The sequence below is a fragment of the Anas platyrhynchos genome, chromosome 21 (assembly GCF_047663525.1).
Source record: "Anas platyrhynchos isolate ZD024472 breed Pekin duck chromosome 21, IASCAAS_PekinDuck_T2T, whole genome shotgun sequence".
NCBI lineage: Eukaryota > Metazoa > Chordata > Aves > Anseriformes > Anatidae > Anas > Anas platyrhynchos.
In genome coordinates, this window is record NC_092607.1 from 8,912,942 (window position 1) to 8,936,416 (window position 23,475).

At 40.5% G+C, this 23,475-nt stretch overlaps 1 protein-coding gene across 5 annotated transcripts in view; it reads right to left on the reverse strand.

Annotated features, from left to right (window-relative positions):
* UQCC1 (ubiquinol-cytochrome c reductase complex assembly factor 1) overlaps positions 1–21,375 on the reverse strand; it is a 48,089-nt gene extending 26,714 nt beyond the window's left edge. For 2 of the 5 annotated variants that reach the window (XM_072026522.1, XM_072026524.1), the window contains exons 1-6: positions 21,200–21,375; positions 18,073–18,177; positions 16,430–16,534; positions 13,905–14,009; positions 10,917–10,989; positions 4,925–4,982 (exon numbers count right to left, since the gene is read on the reverse strand). In XM_072026522.1, coding sequence (XP_071882623.1) covers positions 4,925–4,982; positions 10,917–10,989; positions 13,905–14,009; positions 16,430–16,534; positions 18,073–18,177; positions 21,200–21,364 — 611 coding nt within the window. In that variant the 5' untranslated portion in view covers positions 21,365–21,375. Of the gene's footprint in view, positions 1–4,924; positions 4,983–10,916; positions 10,990–13,904; positions 14,010–16,429; positions 16,535–18,072; positions 18,178–19,107; positions 19,332–21,199 lie in introns of those variants that run through there. The other 3 variants (XM_027473033.3, XM_027473034.3, XM_072026521.1) reach the window with 3 other exon arrangements.
* Between the last annotated feature and the right edge of the window lie 2,100 nt (positions 21,376–23,475).

A 23,475-nucleotide genomic window follows, 5' to 3' on the forward strand; every position in this document is an offset into this window, starting at 1 on the left:
ACTGGAATGGGCTGCCCAGGGAAGTGGTGGAGTCACCATCCCTGGAGGTCTTTAAAAGACGTTTAGATGTTGAACTTACCAATATGGTTTAGTGCAGGACTTGTTAGTGTTAGGTCAGAGGTTGGACTAGGTGATCTTGGGGGTCTCTTCCAACCTAGATGATTCCGCAATCTTACTATGAATACCAGGTTGCGTTGTTTTAATTTTTTTTTTTTTAATTTATAACAAGTTTTAAAGCCATTTGAAATTCATTGCTGCTATTCAGTCTAAAAAATAAACCACCACCACAACAAATGTATTTCCTTTTATTTCCTCCTACATTTGTAAACAGCATGAACTGAAATACAGGCTATTGCCTCACTAACCTAAGAGACAAGTCCCATCACCAGCCCACGTTCTCCACTTTACCAGTCAGCTCGGCTCCTGTTTTTCAGATTAGAAGAGCCTGTTTGGGTTGACTAAGTTACTGTGGATGCAGTGAAGCTCAAACATTGAAACTAAAATAAGTCACAGCTTTGCACAGAGACATGCTACAGCTTAGGAACTGCTCACATAAAAGCTTTTTCTCACAACTTTGTAAAGGCAACAGAGCAGAGCTACTGCAGGCCTCTTTGAAGCAGTCACGTATTACCAATAGTGAAGGTACCACAAGAGTTAAGAGGTAAAAAATGATTTATGCATCTGTTCATTTCTCCAGTGGAGATAAGATCTGGGCTTCCCTTCAGGCATTAGAAGTATTTGGTGCTCTGTGAATGCCAGCTCAGAGAAAATCATAAACATTTGAAACTTGTCTGTTGGGCTGACCTGTAAAAGGGCAGATGCCAATCTTTATGATGGATTCTATGTGATGTGCTGATTAGTAAATAAAACTTTGTTTTAATCTGCAAAGATAGAAAAATTTATTGCCAGAGATGAGTCACAGAGTCAAAGCAAACTGAAGGCACCAAAACCTACATTGCTTCTCTACTCTTTTTTTCCTAAATAGAACCGTACATATAAGTCCCATACAAGGGTCATTCAACTGACACACCAACAATAAAAGAATAGCCTTTGGGCCAGAATCTGATTCCTAGATGGCGGCTTTGGAAAATGACAGCAACCATTAGAGGCTCCATGGATCTGGCTCCAATATAACACAATCCTAACATAATGAGGTCAGAAGGCCAGAGAGAGGGACTGAGGCGTGTCACATAGACGTGTGATCAAAAGGTGACCGTAGTGGGTCTACATGGCAAGGTTTTGGTGGCAGGGGGCTATAGGGGTGGCTTCTGTGAGAAGAATCTAACTCACCGTCCTTATATCAACCCTTGAGCCCTTGCATTGTAATTTCTTCCCCTTTTCCTTTGAGGATGGGGAGTGAGAGAGCAGCCATGGTGGAATTTGGGTGCACACCCGAGTAAAACCACCACAGTGACAGAGAACCTGGGTAGAGGGTGGGTAGAAAAGGGAACAGGCAACAGTCAGTGAAGGGAACACTGGGATGAGTGGCAATTCCCGTTCCAGGAAACAGAGCCATGTAAGAATTCCCAAGGTTTATATTGTGGCAGTGACAACCCCATTTCAGTCTAATAGCACCACTGTCCCAGCAACTAAATGCAATTAAGATGGTAGTAAAAAGTGAATCTGTCAGCTTCTTGCCCTCAGAAAAATGGCAAAGCTTTCTGCTAAACCAATGGTCCAGACACCAGGACAGCTGTCTATCTTGCCACAAGTCAAACACACAGCAAGCTTAAAACTTCTTTCTTACTTACTTCCACCAGTTTCAAAACCTTTGTTCCTCTTGTGTATTTATATAATTGACTTGTATGAAAATGTTAATTAGTTATTGTATCCAAAATTTTTTGCTCACTCTTAAGTCAACGAGTTAAAGACTAAGTTTAGAAGTCTAACTCTGGGTTAAGAAAAATATTTTTATGCTTCTCTCACTCAATACACAAGCACGGCAAAAAAAAAGGAAAAAAAAAAAGTGGCTTGGCAAGAATCCCCACAGGCATAAACACTGGTTCCCATCTAGTCTGCCTTAGCAATGGCAAACCAAGAGGAGAGTAGTTCACAGACTAGCAGTTAACAACTGGTCACTGATGAGCAGGAATGGAGTAGTGTTCTTAGTTAAAACTGACTACCCTTGAAATCTAAAAGGTTTCTCTGTGTTTGGATGCATAGTGCTGTCACAGAGCTGTTCTGCAGCACCACGAGTGAGATCATGGAAATCTGCAGTTTATTTGAAAATTTGGTAGTTTGTTACTACACCTGCTGTCTGAGGTTTAAAAAAGACACACTCTCTTTAAAGACTATAAACCTTCTAACTGGATCAACACAGTGTGAAACATTCTATCGTTTCACTACTGAATCTGTTCTGCAGTTTACTCAAATACTGACTCATCTTCATCAAAGCACGAAAGCAGGATTATTCCAGACTGTCTTTAGAAATCTATCTACCTAACATTTGCTGGATAATTTATACATGCAGAGAGGTTATGTTAGAAGAAAAATATATGAAAGGATGCCTGAAAAGGAAGAGGAGCACCTTCACCTCTATCCATCTTAAGCAAGAAGTAGCAGTTTCCCACAAGAGCCTCAGCTGTGACTGTTTCCATCGGTATTCCCGTAATGTCCACTGACTAGCTTATACACCAGAAGCAGCAATTGTCATCACCCCAATTAACTGGTGTGATGTGGCTCAGTACAACACAATCAAGGTGATAATATGCTTCCACGGTTAAAGCCCACTCAGAGCTTCATACTATCCCCTGCATAGCCAGTCATTCTGGCTTACTCAGTTGTTCTTGAACAACAATTTCTAGGGTTGTGTTACACTAGATCAGAGAAATTACTCTGGCTTAACAACAGAAGTATCAACAAGAATTTTGGAAAGCTGTTGCTTTACTCTGTTTAACCCAGATCATTCATGAATGGCCAGCAACTTGGATACTGGAGAAGGAAGTTCCTGAGTAGACTTCAGCTATATGTCATGATATACTTTACGACCAATGGTAGCTTAGAATAATGGTAAGAAGCAGAATTCTGAATTCTTGCTCATTATTGTTTAGAATGTTTGCATGTTATCCTTTGCTTCAGCCTATCAAGTTTGCTAACTACTGTATTTACAACCACGTATAGTTTTTTGATAGGACACAAGCTAACAGATCTGAGCCTGGCTGCATAGCCATCTTCCCTCCTCGTGCCTCTGCTTAGGTCAATTAGCCCATTCCCTCAAGGTAAGACAGGAATGCCTCAACTAAATGTCTAAGACAGTCCAGATAAACTTGTTCTTAAAATGTCTTTATTTAACACTCTCTCTTGGTGCAATTTTAAGCCCCTTGCTTCCTGTTCTCCTAGGATGAACCATAGACAGATTACTTCCTTTCTTCTGAAGCAGCAAGTCTCATAGTACAGTAACCTCACTCCTTTCTATGAAAATCTTATAATTATTTCTTTGCAAGAACAGTTTTCTACAAACTTGATGGTTCTTGTTCTCCTTTGGACTCTCTCAAACTGCTCAACACTTTAACAAGTGCAGTTTTCCTTATGGGACGCAATACTCAGATGAAGTCTTGCAACAGACTTCGGAGTCTGTTGTCGAATGAAGCAGAGATTTAGTTTCTTCAGTGTTGTGTAGTACCTTGCTGTCAACATGTTGACCATACCTTAAGCATAAAAGAACTTCAATGTCCCTCATTAGCTGTCTCCTTAGCACCACAGGCTCAAATTCTTGGCTTTCTCTTACGTAGTAGTGATCTTAGAAGTTCTCTATCCAGTATTCCTTTTCTATCACAGTTCCCTACCATAGTTGCCTTATTTATTTTTACACCTGTCAGTCATGAGAGATTATACATCTTGACCATGATGCTGGCACAATGTACATTTTCCTATCAATGCAAAATCAAGATGTGAAAAAAAGAGTTCTTTGCAGATTCATGTTACCCCTCTTCGTTTTCCCCCAGGTATTTACAAATGGTTTGATTTTGAAGTTTATTGCAGTAGTTTTCCGAATATCAAAACATGATTGCCTTATTGATTCAATTATTAATGTCCCTTTCACAGGAAACTGTAAGAAATAAACTGCAAGTCTCAAGGGTAATCCATTAAATGATTCCACTGATTTCATTAACTGATTCAATGGTTCTGCTAATTTACTCATTGCTTGGTGAAATGAGCTGCCCCATCTTTCAATATACTGAGGAGACAGGAAATTAAAAAGAGGGAAGGGGAAAAAAAGGAGGCAAGGAAATAAGGGGCCTGTGCGTAAGGCAACTATTTTAGTACAAACTTCCTTTCAGCCTTTGGATAGCTGAGTGCAAGTCTATGTACTTCAGTAATTTTTGTTAAGTGCCAGGTCTTTCATGAAACTGTACTCCCTTGTGCATCCCTCTGACCTTTATGAGTAGGTAATATTAGATGAAGAACTGATTTTTTTTGGCTATTTTCACAAATGAAAAAAGGTGGCAAAACACTTAACGTGTAAGGTGTTAAATATTTTTACATACAGCCAAGCTGGCATTCACCAACCTGTATGCACATTTCAGAGGTGCAAGAATAAATGCCAGCGCTATAATTTGTTAAATGCTTCTGACAAGCAGCAACTTCAACCACCACAAATTCTCACAATTTAAAACACTTCTACATAAATTTAAACTTTTCCTAAAACACCCAAATAAGATTTTTCCACACAGACTAGGCAAGGCTTTTTGAAAACTCATGGCACAGATCATTCCACTACCTAGGAATTCAGAGATTTAAACAATGTTAGCTTCTCCGTAGGTCTTTTTGCTCTTTAGTAGAAAACTACTAAAATTCAGTATTTAGTAAATTGAATATAAACACTGTTATCAGTAACCATATATCCTACTCGCCCCCCCCCCCATAAGGTACTTATCATTCTATTTCCTAAGAATAGTTATATTACTATTTAAGTTCCACTTACCAGACATGAAGCTGTGCTACAAGGAACCAGGAATTCAAAGTATCAGGCATTTGGCACCCTTGATGGAAACAAAGCTAAATATTAATATGAATTTCATCTTTTTTTTTTCCATCTAACAGAAATTCACTCCACTAAAAGCCAAATACATTTTAGTAATTTAATTTCTAGCTCTACATAGTAAATACATATTGGAAGCAAACATCATTTACTGTCAAACATGTGCTTAAAATTTAGAACATGCAGTCATGGGACACTGCAGATTCCAACAGATTTCATATGCGTAGAACTCAGATAAAATTTATATTAGAAAAAAAAAATCCATAATGGAGAATTAAGAAGAAAAATACGTGGCTTCTAAAGTCCCAAAGCAGTAGAGAATAACAAGGTAGTAACAGTGGATGCGTTGCTCAGTTCTTACACTCATCCTTTATCAAGTGCTGTTGCCTCCTACTGGAGGCAGGACACCATGCTAGCTCTGACTCAGCTGTCAGGACTTGCTACGTGGCTGCAGAACCCACTACACTCTGGGGTATACCTTGCTTCTAGCCATATTAGGATTATTAAAAACAACCAACCACAGAAACAACTTCTTCCATACTCAGTTCTTCTACAATAGCCACCGGGCTATAGAGGTTTCCATAGGCATGTTCACACTCCGAATTTGTACCATGTCATGAGGCTGTAGGGCTGGAAATTTAGTCTATAGGCCACAACAAACTCCTCTTCCTCATGTTTAAAAAGCATGGACCTATGGGCTACGTGCACATTAAGTCCTCTAGCTCCTCTCAATCTTAAAGCTTCCTTGTGGGAAGCTATTTCTACATCTGTCTCCGAAGAAGTTTTTAAACAGCAGTAGAGAATCCCTCGTGAGAAGGATTCAACACAGCTGCCTTCGCCTACCAAGCACTTCATCTTGTCTTCTGAACTATTCAAATCTAGTTTTAAGAAGGCCAGAGTATTCAAAAACAGACTCTCCTGTCAGATATGCCCCAAGGAAGCCAGCCTTATCTTTTTCTGTACTGGAATGTATTCTTTCCCAACTCCTATACTTCCTGGCTCCCAAGTACCACCAAGGAGGCTCACCTGGATTATGAAGCAATATTTTTACAGCCTTTCTTTTTACATACCAACCATGGTCAGGCATCCACCACAACAAACACTCACTATTGCTCCCTCCTCAAAGAGATAATTCCACCAGGGCATAGGGGGTGCCAATCTTCAGCATCAAATGCCCATGTATCACCCACACCACCTCTAAGAGGGTATAAAAACACTAACAGTCTATGTTTGGAGATTAAACAGAGGTTTTCCTCACCCATCTCCCATTCTGGCTGTCTCATTCCTATTAGGAATAGTTCAAGAGCCTAGAAATGACTACTTTGACATAAAGACTTGCTAAGGCATCTCTAATCAGAGAGAAAGTACACAGCACTTGCATTAATCAAACAATTTCATTAAATGAGGGTTCCACAGGTAAGACACAGAGTGAAACACTCCATTCAAAAGAGAGAATTTTCTGAAATCAATTCCCACATACCAGTCTCCTACCACAAAAATTAACAATTCATTGGAAAGCAAAGCTCACAACTCCACTACTGGAAATACTGAGAGTTTGTAAACACCTATTCAATAACCTGGAGGGAAGAATTTTTTCCTCTAGCTTTCAAAGTGTTGCACTTCTATTTCCATAATTCATTTTTTTTTTTAACTTCAATATTAAGACTGACTGTATCCTAAACTTGAAGGAGAGACGGTTTCTTTAAAGCAACAAGCTTCCCCTTAGTTATCAGCTTTTTTGAAAGAAGGTACTTATAAAATTTGGGGTTTTGAAAGACCTCATTCCAGGAAACTAACATGGCAGAAATATGCATCCTGTAATTCAAGAGAAAATTATTCCCTTCAGAATATAGTTAGATGCAGAAAAAAAGAATATCACAAAGCGCAATTACCTATGAAATTACTGTGATAGTTATCAGCCAGGGAATAAATCTATTCTGCCTACAGAATACCTCCTGTTCACACCTGTGCACGTAAGAGACATGAATGCCCATGATTATGAGGACGTACCTCTTTCTCCAGTCATATTCTGCACTTAAAATTCATCAAGTAGGGGAAGCAAACTTGAATGTAGAATTTTTCATGATAGATCATCTTTGCAACTATCACAATTTTAGGAAGAACACAATTGGATAGCATCCCCACACCCTGAAAAAAAAAATAGGTGCACTACATCAGCGTTCCACTCAGAGCAAGACTGAGACAGCAGCAGGTGCCAATAGGATGCCTGATGGGCTTCAGAAGCCAGAAGAATCCAAAGCACTGTAGGTAAACTCCATCTCTTTTGTGCTTCTTGATAGACCCTACTAAGAACTACCTGAAATAGGGCCAGCTCTTTGTTAGTGCAGCTGCATAACAACAGGGCAATTAACACTATTAACAGATGAATATAAATTCAAGGTAACCCTACGCTCCATGCTCAGACAAACTCCAACTCAGCTCTCAGTATCACCTACCTGATATTAACAGCACTTCTGGTCTTTCAAATATAAGGATAAGCATGAAGTGAAGTGTTCTCCTCACAAACAGGAGCTTCCTATATTTTGTTAGAACTACCCAAACTCTACAAGCTTTATGCACAGAAGGTTTTGCACCAGTAATCTTACTTCCCTCTACTATTTCTCTGTTCTCCTTTGTACAAAGGACAGAAAAAATGCTAAAACAGCCTCACTTTCCATATAAGCAACACAGTGTGGCAGATATTTGGGATGTCAGCCCAAAAGCAGAGTTCCCAAAATTTTGCTTTATAATCATCCATGGACAAAGAGAGAGCAGAATGGCACACACACTAAAGTTAACTTAAGTATAATACTGGAGACCCTCAGTTAGAACACCTCCTTTCTATTCTACAGAAGCTTCATGTACCTCGTATCCATAGTGTTCTAGGAACTGCTGTTCCACAGCATCATGCAGAGAAGGGCAGTAGACAGTGCTCACAGTGCATGAAAGAAACTCTCAGAAAAATGCACAAGGTATCAGCAGAAATGCACTGAGACAGCAAGATAGCGTGTAAGACATGCATTTTATGTCATTGTTCTAGTCCTCAACACTACGATATCCATCCAACCCAAGTCACCTGTCAGAGAACCACCTCACAAAATCCACATACCAGTATGAGTTCCACAAGGTCACATCACAGTTATTATTCTAGCCATGAGGTAACCACATCACAAAAGCAGGTCCAGAAACACTGAAGACAACTCTGTGACAAACCAGTTCTGATCACACGGGGTTAATCAGCCCATAAATGGTTTTACACATGCATGGGCATACTGTTTTCAAGGCCAGCTCAGCAGGTTAACAGCTTTCACAAACTACAGAGAAAAAGCTAATAAGATCTCCAGAGACCTGAGCTGACTGTTCATTTCACTTGGATATCTCAGCACCATGCAACTACAGCCAGAAGTGCTGGGGGCAGCAAAACATAACTACACTTCTAGGTCTGCATGTAGTCAGCTTTGGTGCAGGCAGACCTGATCTGAGTCTCACACAGCAGCATTACCATTCATAGGGGTCTTGAGCAGTGCAGTTCATTGTGTGGGTGTGTAGCACCCACATCAGCATGGTCTCAGGCACACCTGTGTTTGCTACATCACCAAGAGACAGAGCTAAGAGGTAGTTGCTTCCTGTTCCTACTAGTATCCCAGACTGCTCTTTTGAGAATAAGCCGTAGTTCTGGCTTAGGTGTTGTTCCCTTTACTTGAAAAAGGACCAACTCAAAAAGGAAAAACCTGTTCCTGACTGATATAGTTTGATTAAAACAGGACGACTTGAACTAAGTTGGATATCTTGTATGCCATGTTCCCACCTCTGAACCACATACTCCTCACCACCTATTTTATGCCACAGCCTCTGGCCATCAGTCCCTTCCATGTGTCACTAATTCACTTACACAGCAAAACAGGAAGGCAGCAAAAAAGCAGGCTAGTTCCTTTCAGTGACATAAACATTTCATCAGAGGACATGGTAATTGAACAAACTAGACACAGGCAGAAAGCCCATGCAGAGAAGAGGAAGGAAGATGGAGAAGCGAGCCTTTTCCTTTTGGCCACCCTTTCAACTCATCTGCCCGTGGAACTACATGTACAACCTAAAGCTCTTCATTGGTTAAAAATAAACAAACAAACAAAGTAAAAGGTTCCTGTCCACTCCATCCAGTCTATCTTTTAGGGGAATTAATTTTTAAACACAGATCACATGCTTATTAGGTTCTAGAGCCAATTCCCCAAACAGCTGCAGGAGATAGAAGTAACAGAAACATCTGTCTATATTAGAACAATGGTTCTTTGGAACAACCACCATAGGCACCAACATCACAGGCATTCTTACACCAACAGATACATCATACAGCCAGTGTCAACAAAACTACTTCCTTGCATTAAAAAGGTCTCATATGAATGCAAGCAGAGATTTCCCTGTGTATAAATTTAGAACTTGACTGGCTACAACTTGTACTGTAGAGCAAAAAGACAATAGGAACAACTATGACATTCTGGAGAAAAAGGAGGGAAAGACCACCTGCTGTTTGTGATATGCTTGAAGAGAGGAAGAGCTCCAGGAATTTTTCTCTTTAAAATGGTAAGACAGTACCAAGAATACAAAAATAATACAAAAATAGTAATTGAAGTCATTTTGCTCAGTACTGAGCCAGAAGAATCTGTAGCAAACAGAAAACACAGTATCTCTTTCCTAGACAGGTTCTGAAAATCCTTCAATCTAGGGTAACATTTATAAATCTTTTTCAATTAATCTGTTAAACAGAGATAGTGAAACAACTGCTAAAAATAGCAAAACTTAAGTCTGAGAGGTACATATGACAAGACTATTTAGCTGAGAAAGTCTGAGAGGACACACAGCTGGGGAGTTGTGTGTGTGCAGAAAAGATGAGGTTCTAATTTTTTCATCATCAGTGATGAATCCTACTACTTATAGAGTTCTCCCTACAACCACTGAAACCACATCATAGTTTTAGAAAACCTTTGAAAGCCATCGGAAAATCTTGCAGCAGCAATACCATGTGCCAAACCACCCTCAGAAAATTCTGCACTAGATTAAAACACAAAGATGCACCTTCAGCTCATCTCTTGAAGAAGCAGCAGCAGCTCCCACCTATGCCTAGTACAACCATAATCACACTGTCATGGGAAATAATTCATATAAGAATAATTATTTGAAATTTACTTAAGTGAATCATACAGCTCCCCATTCACCAATCTGTATTTGATACTAACAAAAGCAGCAACAGATTTTTTCACTGATAGCTAAAAAAAACCACAAAACTGTTCAACAAGGAAGAGTCATCACAATTCCAGCTAAAATTCGTGTATACTTAAAGGAGAGACTTACGTGTCTTGGTTCTAGTCACACCAACTAGTCAGGAGATGTGTCCTGGCTTAACCAGATACAAGGAAGAGAGACAAGTAGAACCCTGAAATCTAACTGATCCTGTATCATTAAAAAAACTGTGCATCAGTGGAGGGGGATGGTTCTCTCATGCCTGTATCCTGATTACACTGGACTTTCTCACTAGTCATGGGACTGGGTAAGACAGAGACCATCAGACCATGGTAAAAAAGAAAGAAACATTTGGATTCTTAGCTTATCCCACCCTTCGTAATAGAAATGGCAATGTCCTTCAAATTCCAGGATATTCTGGTTTTACCAATCCCACCATGTTCTTATTCTCCATTGCAGGGGACAAAATGTAACAATTCCAGAAGCCAGAGCATGCCATTGAACCTTTGCAGCTTCAGAGCTTAAAGTAATAACGTAGCATAGTCAGCTTCCAGTTGGCTGTGCACTTGTTACCATATGGCAAGTCTTACTGTTGTCTTATTTATAGATATACATGTAAACCTATCTAATTATTTTTCATCATAAGTTCTCTCACCAGGTTTACATTCCAAATTCTAGTATCTTCAAAGACACAACTTACTGTTAAAGAATTCCTCATAGTCAGTTTTCTCCACACAGCATGTGTACATGCGCAAAGCTGCTACCTTAATTTTCTAAAGAAAAAGAAAAGACAATACTTGATTACACGATGAATACAATCATTCATCATAAGAACACTACTGTTTTTGTTAAATACATATGCTGTATTCTTCTGGAAAGACTTCTTTTGAGACTCACTATCAGCTGAGATTTTCAAGAGCACAATAAATTATTATTTCCCAGAAATTACACAACTGTAATTCATCTTGCCTCGAGGCAAAAAATGGCTAAGTGGCTGCTTGAATACCCTTCCAAATCTAGTTTAGTATAAAACTAGAATTGCAGAAAAATAAATGAAATAGCTTCCAGAAGCTCAAAAGATCCCAACACACAACTCCTAGATTCATCCAATATTTTTACCTGTTGATGTATACATTAGTGTTCTGTATGTTTTATTTTTTAAGTAGCGATATACCAGATGTACTAAAAATATCTTGTTTTTCCCCACAAAAACAAGATTTGGCCAACAAAGCTTCAAAAGCAAGAAAGCAATCCTGTGTAATGAATGATGTGAGGTATATTTCAGGTGCTTCAGAACTTTTAATTTTGTTCATGGCTTGCCATTCCACCACAAAAAAAAAAAATCAGTGCATCATCGATAACTAAGACAGACAAGCTGAAGCTTCAAAAAGCACAATAACAGACAAAGTTCTGAAAGAGAATAACTGACAGCTATTCCTGTCTACCAAAATCATGGGAGGAGAAAAATAAAAAAAATTGAAAATTCCAAAGCCTACTCCCATACATGCCTAAGCCAGGGATCAGCATTGTTTTTTTTTGTTTGTTTGTTTATTTGTTTTGTTTTCTTTTCATTGGTAACTACTAGGGATTGTCTTGGTGATCAATATATTATAGATGAGCACTCTATGCCTATCAAATGGCACTTCAAACTGCTGAAGTACTATTTATTTTGGCTCCTCCAGCCAAAAGAAAGATAGGAAAGTTACACTTGATCTGCTGTGGAAACACAGAGGCCATTAATTTTTTATTCAGTAATCACAAGGTTCTGTCAAAAACATAGGATTAGAAGCTTTCTCAACAATTGATTACATGTCTAAAATTCTTGCAGTGAAATAATTTACACCATTTACCAGAGTTCTGAAGGTTTCAATTTTAAAAGAAACACTGCCTGGCCTGGGAGTAGAGATCTCCCCTGTGAAAGTCACTGCTCCAGACTAAGCGTTATTAGACATTAAAAACATACTGTAAAGAACAGTTCCTGCAATCCAGCCCTTAAATAAGATGAGAAACACAGGAGAAACTGGTGAAATTTAATCATGGAAGTTTTGGTGTGTAGAAGAGGTAAGAGGGAAGGGAGAAGAAAGAAAAAAACAGAAACATTAAGAAAACGTCCCTAAGATCTCATAGAGGGCACTGGCAAGGCCAAAAATGAACTCAGGTCTCCTGAGCCCTAACCACAAAATAACTCTCTCCAAACCCAGGTTCCCTAGCCAAAAGCAGGCACTAAAGAGTAGCAATTAAGGAGAGCTCTGAATCAACACTTGCAGCTAACAAGAATCTTTATTACAACAATATGTACACAAACACATGGGAGAGAAACATGATGTTTATCAGCATATGATATAAACAGCTGGTTTTCAAGCAAAATACCTCAACCCCTTAACTGCCAGTTATCTTTTCTTTATATTTTCTTTCTGAGGGGCAAGATGCAATAAGCAACAGTTTCAGATCAGTCTCACAGGAAGCCCACTCTGCCTTGCAGATATTCAAAGCACCTTATAAGTTTTTAACATCTGCACAGTTGGGCTCAGCCCTTCCCAGTCATGTCACCTTTTCCTGTGACCTGGTTCACAGCAAAATTCAGAATTGCATCTGTCTTTTTCCATTGTGCAGAAGGAACTGGAGGTCTCCTACAGAACTGCTCTCATTTAGTCATTGTTAACAACTGCTTTATAAAAGGACTCTTTTACAAACACCGAAGAGAAGGACCTATTTGTGACTCTGCCTTAGGCAGCTACTACTGAAACAGCAGTAACATCTCACTACTGTCCATTTCAGAGACACTCCTGTCACAGAAACACAGAACAAGGGAAGATGCAAAGAAGGCCAACGAAAATCAAGACATGAAACTTGTTTCAATAACAGAAACAAGTTTGACTAGGTCTCTTCAGTTCAGCAAAAAGTTCAGATAATACGGCATATGTAAGATTATAAAGCCACAAGTGAAAGGGAAAAGGTGAACATACACCTCAAAGAAAGAATAATCACCTTTTTTTTAAAAAAAAAAAAAAATGACAAAATTAAAAAACATCAATTGAAAACAACTGTACCTCTTCCCACAGCAGATACTTAAGCTACGGAACTCCTTAATATAGAATGCTGTAGATGTTACAAGCTCACAAGAGCTCAAAGTGCAACTGCATAGATTTATGGAATAAAAATTCATCTACAGAAAAATGCCAACTCTTGTTCAAGAAATCCTGAAACAGGCATTTGCTGTAAGTTCGGGAAGTACACGAGAAAAGTATCATTATATGCTTTTACTGTAATTAAATTCTTTCTAGATAACTGGTACTAGTCATTACCAGAGACAAGATTCTGGTCTGTGCAGATGTTGGACTGACTTTTAAGATAGCAAGGTGGTTATTGTGTTCTTTGGTGCACAAACGAAGAGGAAAATAGGCTATCTGAAGAAATTCAAGAAGGCTTAAAGACTCTACAAAGCTAATGCAATGTTCCTACTTAGGTCAAAGATGACAACACAGACCAAAGCAGGTTCCAGCTTATATTACTATATCCCCCGCATTATAAAACAATGACATACTTGGGTAATAATTAGAATTGTTCCATATAAATATTGTTCCTATCGCAAGAAAAAACGGTTGTGAGTTTTTCTGCTTTTGTTTGTTTGTCTTTGCTTTTTAAGAAAGCTGAAAGTATTAACCAAGATACTAAATAAATGCTTTACCCATCTGCTATACTTCAGAGGTCCTGTGAAACCCATTGCTTCTATTATCCTTGTGAAAGGACCCACTTTCTCTTCTGTCTGCAAGGAATCTTTTGCAGAAAGATGCTGTAAAACAGAAAGATTACCACAAATATCAGTTTCAGCAATTGGATCTGACTATTTTAGTTTGACAAGCTAGAAGTTTAACAGAGAACTTCAGATTTTCTGTTTACTTTCTCTGCTCAATGAAACAAATACATATTAGATTTTATCTGCAAAACAGTGTACTGTCTTTCCTTCTTGACATTCTTCTGTATATAAATGCAAGCATTACATGTCTGTTCCAATAAGAGCATCCCACTGGGAGCTCAGGCCCAGACTGCACAGAAGTCTGCTTTCTGAAATATTGCTCTTACTCTAAATTACCATATTCTTTCTGGATTACTGTCCTTTACTCAGGCAGATAAAATAAGCAAACAAATCACAAACACATAGTAAATAACAAATAGTAAATTGACAGTAAATGGATAGTAAAGAGATAGTAAAAAAACAGTTGGCCCTTTCACATCCTGTCTTACTCTCACAGCCATATTGCATTCTAGAGTAATTACGTATGATAAAAAGCAATCAGCTCCATCTTAAAATTAATGAAGGCACATGAAGCCACTGAAAAGCTTACTGAAATCTTACTAGAAAGCTCCTTCAAATTCTTGTTCCCATTGCAGTTTTTCTCAATTTTACTTGTGGAAAATCTACATCAGAGGAGTAATTTATTCTTCAATGATTTGCAGCGTTTGCAAACATGAAGATAAATGTTTTCCTCCAGATTAACTATACAGCACTAGGCTGATAAGAAATCTTTGTGGCATTCTGGCTAAAACTTCCTAGCAGTACTAATCAGCCAACAGGAATTATCATTTGTACTCCAGCAAATAATTTCTAATCAATGAAGGATGCAGTATAAATATTATGTTATAAATAAATTACTTTTAACCATTCTAACCAAAATCTACTGCAAATGTATCTTGTACATATACTTGAGGAATGCAGCTGAGAGCCATTATCATCTGAGAAACTTCCATGACCAAGGAAACGTTAAATTGCTTTAACTCGCTGGAATTTCACTTTAAGCACTTCCTCCTAAGATGTGAACATACTAAGAAAAGAATTTTCTTAGCAGGGAAGCAATTTAGCCACATAAGCACTGCCATACTTGGCCAGACCACTCAGAGAAGTACCCCATCTCCAACAAGGACCATCCGCAGATGCTTAGAAGAGACACTTAGAAGGGCAGAGAAATAGTCACACACACTGCAGGTTCCTGTGGTATATCTGCCCAGCTTTTAATGCTCACTCCCGTTCTGGAAAACGTATGCACACATTTATTCTTGGCAGCTACAAATTCAGCACTCCAAAACAGTTTGTAAAACCATCTAACCTCCGTAATACATAGAATTGTGGTACATGACTTTCACAGCTTCATTACATGAAATCAGTTCCCTTGAGCCTCTTTTAAACCCAACCTTGGGATTTCATTGGAAGCCTCCAATTTAACTACAAGAAGCCACAAACAGCCATCTCCTATGCCCTTTCTCAGTACCTTTTATGAATTTTACAGACCAGTATTATGTATAGGTCCATCAGTTATCAGACCGTGATTCAGATGAGTCCTAAAATAGCCTCCTCTCATATAGAAGGCTTTTCAGATTTCTCTTTATTCTTTTTGTATTCTCTATAGCTTTCCTAGCACAACTGATTTTTGAAATGGCATGAATGATACACAAATATTTAAATACTGATACATATCCAGCACAAGTTGATATACTTCAAAAAAAATTAACTGCTAAGCTACAAAAAATATAGCTTAGAGCCATAATCAACTCCCACATATATCCAGAGAGTACACACTATCATTAGCATTTGAGATAAAATGATTTGCACTCGTGCAATCCACAGATGGCTATTAATGTCTTGACCTCCATCACGCTTAGTATACACGTAACTAAAAAGAAACATGCTCAATGCCATTTTACTATCAGTCACCTAGTTAGACAGCATCACACTGTCCAGGACCTCAGACCCTTTAAACCTAATGGCTATTAAACCTGTTCACCAAGTCCACTGCTATCATGCAAAACAACAGCATCTGCAACACATGATAAGGAATCTGGAAACATCTTGTCACTTCTAATATGTATGGACAACATCGGACAACATCTGTTCTTCCTTCTTTGAAGGTAAGAAGGGAACGTCTGCCACCAACCCCCACCCCAATAACTACTCTTCCCAACTTTGCTTCTTTCCCCATTGGGCTCATTTCCCAAAAAAAGCAAATGCGATTTGACTCTCCTATACTAGCAGTTCATTTTCTGGAAAGCAACAGAGTTTCTTTTCAATTTATTGGATTCATTGTTAATGCTATACTAAAATATTTTACGTAAAAGATGAATCATCTCCTACATGCTTTCAAAAGCATTTCATTACCTGTATCTGTACAATTCCTAGAACAATGTGCCCTGACAATAAAAACATAAAACTCTTCTAACCTTATTTGTATTGTAAAATGTTCTATTTAGCTGTTTAATGGTTCCATTGGCTTGAATAAATCCACCACAGGCTTCAGACAGTTGGAACTGGCCAGTCTTGTGTCTCTAGTAAAAATGACGAAACAAAAAAAGAAAAAGAAAAATTGAAGACACCATTGATTAGTAAATACTTAACTTTACACCAATTACCCTCACTTTGCTTCCAAGCCAATTTGGTATAATCCTGAAGAAAAAAAAAGCACAAATTTATATCATAACTGCTACAAATAAAATGGCTGCTCATGCTTAATGCTCCACTTTACGAATTTACTAGTTTTCTGAAAATGTACTAATGGAATGGACCGGCAGAACGCTCCACTCTCAAAAACCACAGCTTAACTGCTTTGACTCACGAACTACTTCTAATTACACTTCTTGCCTCTTAAAAAAAATAATTATTTTTCCTGGCCTTGCAGAGAAACAGAGCTTATGGCATTTTTAATCTACAACTTTATAGTCCATTGAACTGCCTTTATGGCCAAGACTTGAGCAAAACAAATTACAGGGAAATAGTCGTCACTGTAACCTCTACATTGCACATGATTTGCATTACACAGCTACTGCATAATAACAAAACATCGTACAGGAGTGAGTGGAATCTCTAAGAAGCGCCGCACTGGAAAGCATATCTATCATATATCTACAGCTTGCCCAAATCAGTAGCAAACTATTTATGAATAAATTCAGACAAAGCAAATATGCTTTTTTGTTCAGTGTAGCCATTCCCAGAAGCCTCTAAATCCTAACATGTGGCTCAGAGTCAAGTCTAACTTTATCAATCAACTTCACAACTGCTAATTTCTCTCACTACTCTCAACGCTATATGTTACTTCATGTGGGCTGGTGCTTTATTAGTATCACAAAAGCACAAGTGATTTTTCCAGGACTGGAAGGTCTTATCAGAGGATAGACATCAAAGCCAAAGAGCTTAGAAATTTCTAATTTTCTAAGTCCAAGCTCTACCAGCTGTAATATACAGGAAAAGAGAAAAGAGGATTAATCTCTGGTTACCTTGCACGCATGAAGGAAACACCCAGAGACATACCCTATTTCTGTTCTGATCTATTCCCATTTGTGTTTTGTATTGCATTCCTATATATGCATTTTAACCTCTATAATTGGCTGCTATTAAGCAATCCTCTTGTTGATTTACTATAGACACAATCTGATACTAGGTATGCTTGTTTAAAACTGGAAGTAAAATTGCAAAGCAGTGCTTTCACACTGAAATAATATTCCTCAATGTTGTTCTGTACTAGGTAAACATACCATCAATACTAGAAAGTCCAAGGCTACTGTACAGCAGAGAAATGTTCTATAACATAAAATGCTGGCAATTATCTGCAAATGTGACTTGTTTGTAATTAGCTGCTTTGAAAAAATGACGCCTACGTTTGGATTTCTGTATTCCGAATCAAGACAACCGTGTGATAAAGAGTGGGAGCTCACTCCTTCAGCAGCAGAAAGCTTTTAAGTTGCCTCGATATTTCAGCAATACACAGCGAAGTGAAGACACTGCTTCTGGAAGCCTCTTTACTGAAAAACTATTCCAGATTCAAATTCATCCCAGTGTTTACACACTTTAATATACTGTGACATCCTACCTGGAAAATACTATGAAGCATCCTTCTACACTGGCCTTGGACCACGGCTGTCTGTAATAGTCCACTGCATACTGCTATCCATTGAGTTACTCCAGTCCGGCAGCTCTGGAACAGAAAGAGTAGCAATGAAGAAGATCCCAATACAAAGACAGTATAACTGTCATCCTGCTTCCACAGATTTACTCATTTATACTACAACCCTCAGATTAATTAAGCTCCAAACTTGCATTTGACAGAAATCTAAATTCTGATTACAAAAAAAAATAATCTTGCCTTACAGTAAAGTAATGCAAGATGAGTTTGATAAGAGAAACAGATTAATCAAAGGAAGTGGTGGGCTGTCTACATCATAAAACTACACCACAGTTTTTATATCTAGTAGAACAAATTCAGATACTTATGTATTGAGTTGACTGAGTGAGATCTTTAAAAAACCCTCAACCAATACTCAGCTTTTATGCATCTTTGTCTTACTGAAGCACTGCAAATAATTCTAGTATTTCAAAAAGTGTATGTTGTCCCAATACATTTCAGCAAATATGATTATTTGTAATGCTTCACATTAATACAGGAAACAAGATATATATTATTAGAGAGAACAGACTTTTCTCTATTAAAGATAGCTTTTTTTTTTAAAAAAAAAAAAAAAAATAGCCCAAAAAGATGATAAAGGGATTGAAGCACCCAACATGTGAGGAAAAGCTGAGAGAGTTGAGACTATTTAGCTTTGAGGAAAGACACGGCAGGGAAATCTTAACAATATACAGGAATACCAAGGCGGGGGGCACACGGCCAATCTTGGCTGAGTGGCGGCAGTGAAAGGCAACCATGAGAGCAGCAGATTGCCCAAAAGCTAGGAGAAACAGACAGAACCAGTCCCTGTTCCCCCTTCCCTGCAGAGACTTTGCTGTTTGCCAGGTGCAGCGCACTGCTTCCTCAGGCATCGCACTCTTGAACCATTGAGGGAATTGGTTTGGACTTGTACGAACTGAGGGAAAAAAACGTGTTTCCATTGCAAATGTGATTAGTACTCACTAGCTTTACCATTTAGTACTACTCCTCTCCTCTTCTACTGTAGCCATAGAAGATCACTTAGTTTCTGCTTTTTCTCTGTAGCCTAAGTACCCAGCAAGGACAGATACAAAGCTGATACGTTTCTATTGAAAAAGACATTTCAGCTGAGTAACAGAAAACAATTCTTGAGGCAATCCAGTGCTCTGATACAAACAGCTTAACTAACACTAAAAGCCATAAAGAAAATTCACTTTTTTTTTTTAATTGATAAAGAATTTTTTAATTGATAAAGAATTGACTCCAATGTGTCTAACAGATTTTTTGAGGCTTATTCTTGGTAATAAGAAAACACACATTGATTGCAATAGGTCTTTAAGTCTGCAGGCAGTATAAGCACCTCCTGCAGCTAGCTGTCTTGTCAGGATTCAGATGAAAAACAAATACCCATGGTCATCTAAATCCTCCTGGCAACCTTTCAAAAAACCTTAGGTAACACACAAACATTCATCAGGAACTCTTCTTAAGTAAAAGACAATTGTATCGTAACAGCACTATTAACTGAAATGTTCAGACAATAATCATGACTATAACATACGCCATGAGCACCCAAGGAGGCTTGAAGATCAGAGGAAAACAAAACAGTCCCTTCCCATTTGTAATACACAGAAGAGATGTTGAAAGTATGAAGACTTACTTTCATTTGATTAGTAAACTATTAAATCCTAATGCAAAAGCAGATACTAGGAAACCCCATGGATCAGCAATGCTATGATAGTACAAAGCTTGAGCTGAAGCATGGTGCTTGCTGTTAGAACTCCCCAGCCTCCCAGCTGCATCCTCCCATCCTTACTAATGCTCCAGTACTTCTCCCAAAATCACAACATGAGGCTCTTCAGATCACAAAAATTGCAGCCAACTAAATCTCTCATCCCAAGAGAAATTCTTCTGGCCAGGCTGAAGAACTGAACCAACTTCGCCATATGAATGCCAGAAGTAGCTGGGAGAAGAGCCAGGATTAGGGAGGCCAGGGAGATGAGTCCTGCCTCCTCTGTGCACGCAGCCTGGCATTGCCAGTAGCACCCTGGGGCACAGCTCCTCAGACAGCTGAACCCCCAGTGACTCACTGCTCCTCTAGCGCTCAGCTCCCCTTCCCCCTGGCTTCTCCCTCCACTTTTGCTCCCGACTGCCTCTTCAACTCATCACAGCAGGGAACTAACTTTATGTTCTGCTGCTTTGGCATTCAGAGCATGGGGGTCAAGAAAAACACTGGGGCACACAGAGGGAGGCAACAGCACAGAGATGTAAGGACAGAGCGCAGCAATGGCAGAAGGAAGGCAGGAACTCATGATCACTGCGCTTCAGTTGCTCTCAGGCAGATTTGCTCTCAGCTGCTTTCAGCTGGACAGATGAAAGGGCAGGGCTCACCATGCCTGCAAAACCACACCCTGAGACATTGGTTATAAAACCTAGGTGGATTAATTGTGCAAGCTCTCTGATTAAGGGCTTTCCATTTTCCTCAAGCATTGGTCTCCAGCTAGCAGTGTTGGCCATGCCCGTATCTGCACTGGGGCAGGGAATCAGATCCTGGCACCAACCTCTAGACGCAAAGCTGAAATCTGGTAACCTGCTGCTGAGATTTCAAAAGCCAATAGACCAAAAACATACACATGGATGAGAAACGAAGGAGCTGATTAGTAACCCGCTCTCATTAACAGGAACCCAATCTCCTCCACCTGACACAGAAATTGGAGCCTTTATAGCACCTCTAAAGTGAGACAGGGATCTCCAGAAAGGGGAACCCTCAGAGGAAAAAAATAATAACAAATCCTCAAATATAAAGCCCAAGCCCAGAATGCCAAAACCCCACACGGCTCCTATGGAAGCACAAACCCAGAGGAAGCCTCCCCATCCCCAGCCAGCCCCCTCCTCGCCCCGGATGAGCGCTGCGAGGCGAGCAGCCCCGCTCCGGTAAGGTCGGAGCACGGCAGAGGGGCCGCAGGGGCCGCTCAGCCCCCTCAGGGCGCCGCCATGCCGCGGGGAGGGGCGGGGCGGAGGGCGGCGGGTGAGGGGGGGGGGGGGGGCGGCGGTGCCGCCCGCCGCTGTTGCCACTCACCACGGCCCGCACCAGCGCCGCCATGGCCCCTCGCGCCGCTTCCGGCAGAAAAGCCCCGTCCCTTCCGCCCTCCGGCCGGAGAGGAGGAGGAGGAGGAGGAGGAAAGGGAGGAGAGGGAGGAAGGCGGTGGGGGGGGGATGTGCTGGGTGTCTTCCCGCAGAACATGGCGGAGCACCCCCCCCCCCCAACCCCAGCGCGCCTCCCCCGCCGCTCCTGCTGGCACCGTCCCTGTGGGACAGAAGCAGCCGCCTTGTTGCGCCGGGGTAGTCCCCGTCTGCATCACATCCACAGCACCTCGCAAATGTTAGTGCTAGTCCAAGGCTGGTGCAGATGTGAGCAAGAGCAGCTGGGGAAGAGGGAGGCTGCGCTTCTCGGCAGCAGTGCTGGCTTAAAGGGCTTGGGGAGCTATAACACTCTGCTCCCCTCTTTCCCGGCATATTTATTGGGATGTCAGCTTCTCAAGAGGGCAGTAGCAGCTGCTTTAATGGCTCTGAAACTCCACAGTAGTCCTTGGAATTCTTTCCTGTGTTCTTAAATGTCAGCTCTCCCAGGGCCAATGGAGACACCTGCCTGGGCTTCCTTCCCGCGGGCATCCCAGATCTCTGCACATGCAGGCAGTTTTTCTGAGGTGTTCTGACTCGCTGCAGCTATAGGTTGAAATACATCTAACTAAACTGTATCTGACTGTGTTTAGTGCACAAGTTGTTCTGATGCAGTGCCAGATGTTGAACAATGCAGGGGACTGCAGATCCCAGGGATGTGCACCATTTCATTTGTTTCTTCTGCCTGTTGTCAGTTCTAGGGAGGAAGGTCAGAGCTAGCTCTGCTTCCATTTGCTTAGCTTGTCCTCTGTGTATTAGACTCAAAGCAATGTTGAATGCCGTTCATAACAGCAGCTTTTGTGTGTGTGTGTGAGAAGGTGGAAGAAGAGAATGCGCATCCATTTCTGAAGCCTCCTCTTTGCCATTAAGTGAGCTAGAGTCACTGAAAGTGATGAAGCTCCAGGATTCCTACGCTATGCAATTACAGAATCACAGAATTGTCTAGGTTGGAAGAGACCTCAAGATCATCGAGTCCAACCTCTGACCTAACACTAAGAAGTCCTCCACTAAACCATATCGCTAAGTTCAACATCTAAATGTCTTTTAAAGACCTCCAGGGATGGTGACTCTACCACTTCCCTGGGCAGCCCATTCCAGTGCCTCACAACCCTCTCAGTAAAGAAGCTCTTCCTAATATCCAACCTAAAACACCCCTGGCGTAACTTTAGCCTGTTCCCCCTCATCCTGTCACCAGGCACGTGGGAGAATAGACCAACCCCCACCTCACTACAGCCTCCTTTAATATACTTAAAAAGAGCAATAAGGTTGCCCCTGAGCCTCCTTTTCTCCAGGCTCAACAAGCCCACCTCCCTCAGCTGCTCCTCATCAGACTTCTTCTCCAGACCCCTCACCAGCTTTGTCACCGTTCTCTGGACTCGCTCAAGTACCTCGATGTCCTTCTTGTAGCGAGGGGCTCAAAACTGAGCACAGTACTCGAGGTGCGGCCTCACCAGAGCCGAGTACAGGGGGACGATCACTTCCCTAGCCCTGCTGGCCACACTTCATCTTATACAAGCCAGGATGCCGTTGGCCTTCTTGGCCACCTGAGCACACTGCTGGCTCATATTCAGCTGACTATCCACCAATACTCCCAGGTCCTTCTCTGCCAGGCAGCTTTCCAAACACTCATCTCCCAGCCTGTTTAACCCAACGGAGCATGCGCCAGTCCAAGCCACGAGCAGACAGTTTCTTGATGAGAATGCTGTGGGAAACAGTGTCAGAAGCCTTGCTGAAGTCAAGGTAGACCACATCCACAGCCTTTCCCTTTTTTTATTATACAGAGAAAAGACTTGCCATCAGTGGCAGAGGAGTCTCAGTGTGCAGAAGTCTGTCTACAGCAGTGGACACTTTCCAACTAGGAGCCGCGTGTCCGAGAAATACACTGAGTATGACAGTTTTTGATAGCAGCCTAGGTTTGGTTCAGTCTTAACTAATATCACATAGGAGGATTTTGACACATTTCAGTAGCAGAAAATTATTGTCTTAACCTAAGATTCCTCTCCCGTTCTTTGTTATTTCATTCACCATGTAGCACTAATCCCTTTTCATGGCAATATAGCAGAACACAGCTATCTCAAGCACAGAACAGCACACCAGACTGCCTCTGAAGGGACTGTGGAGACAGAACAGTTGCTGGATCTGAATTTTAAATTCAGTTTTACAGGGATTTCCTCA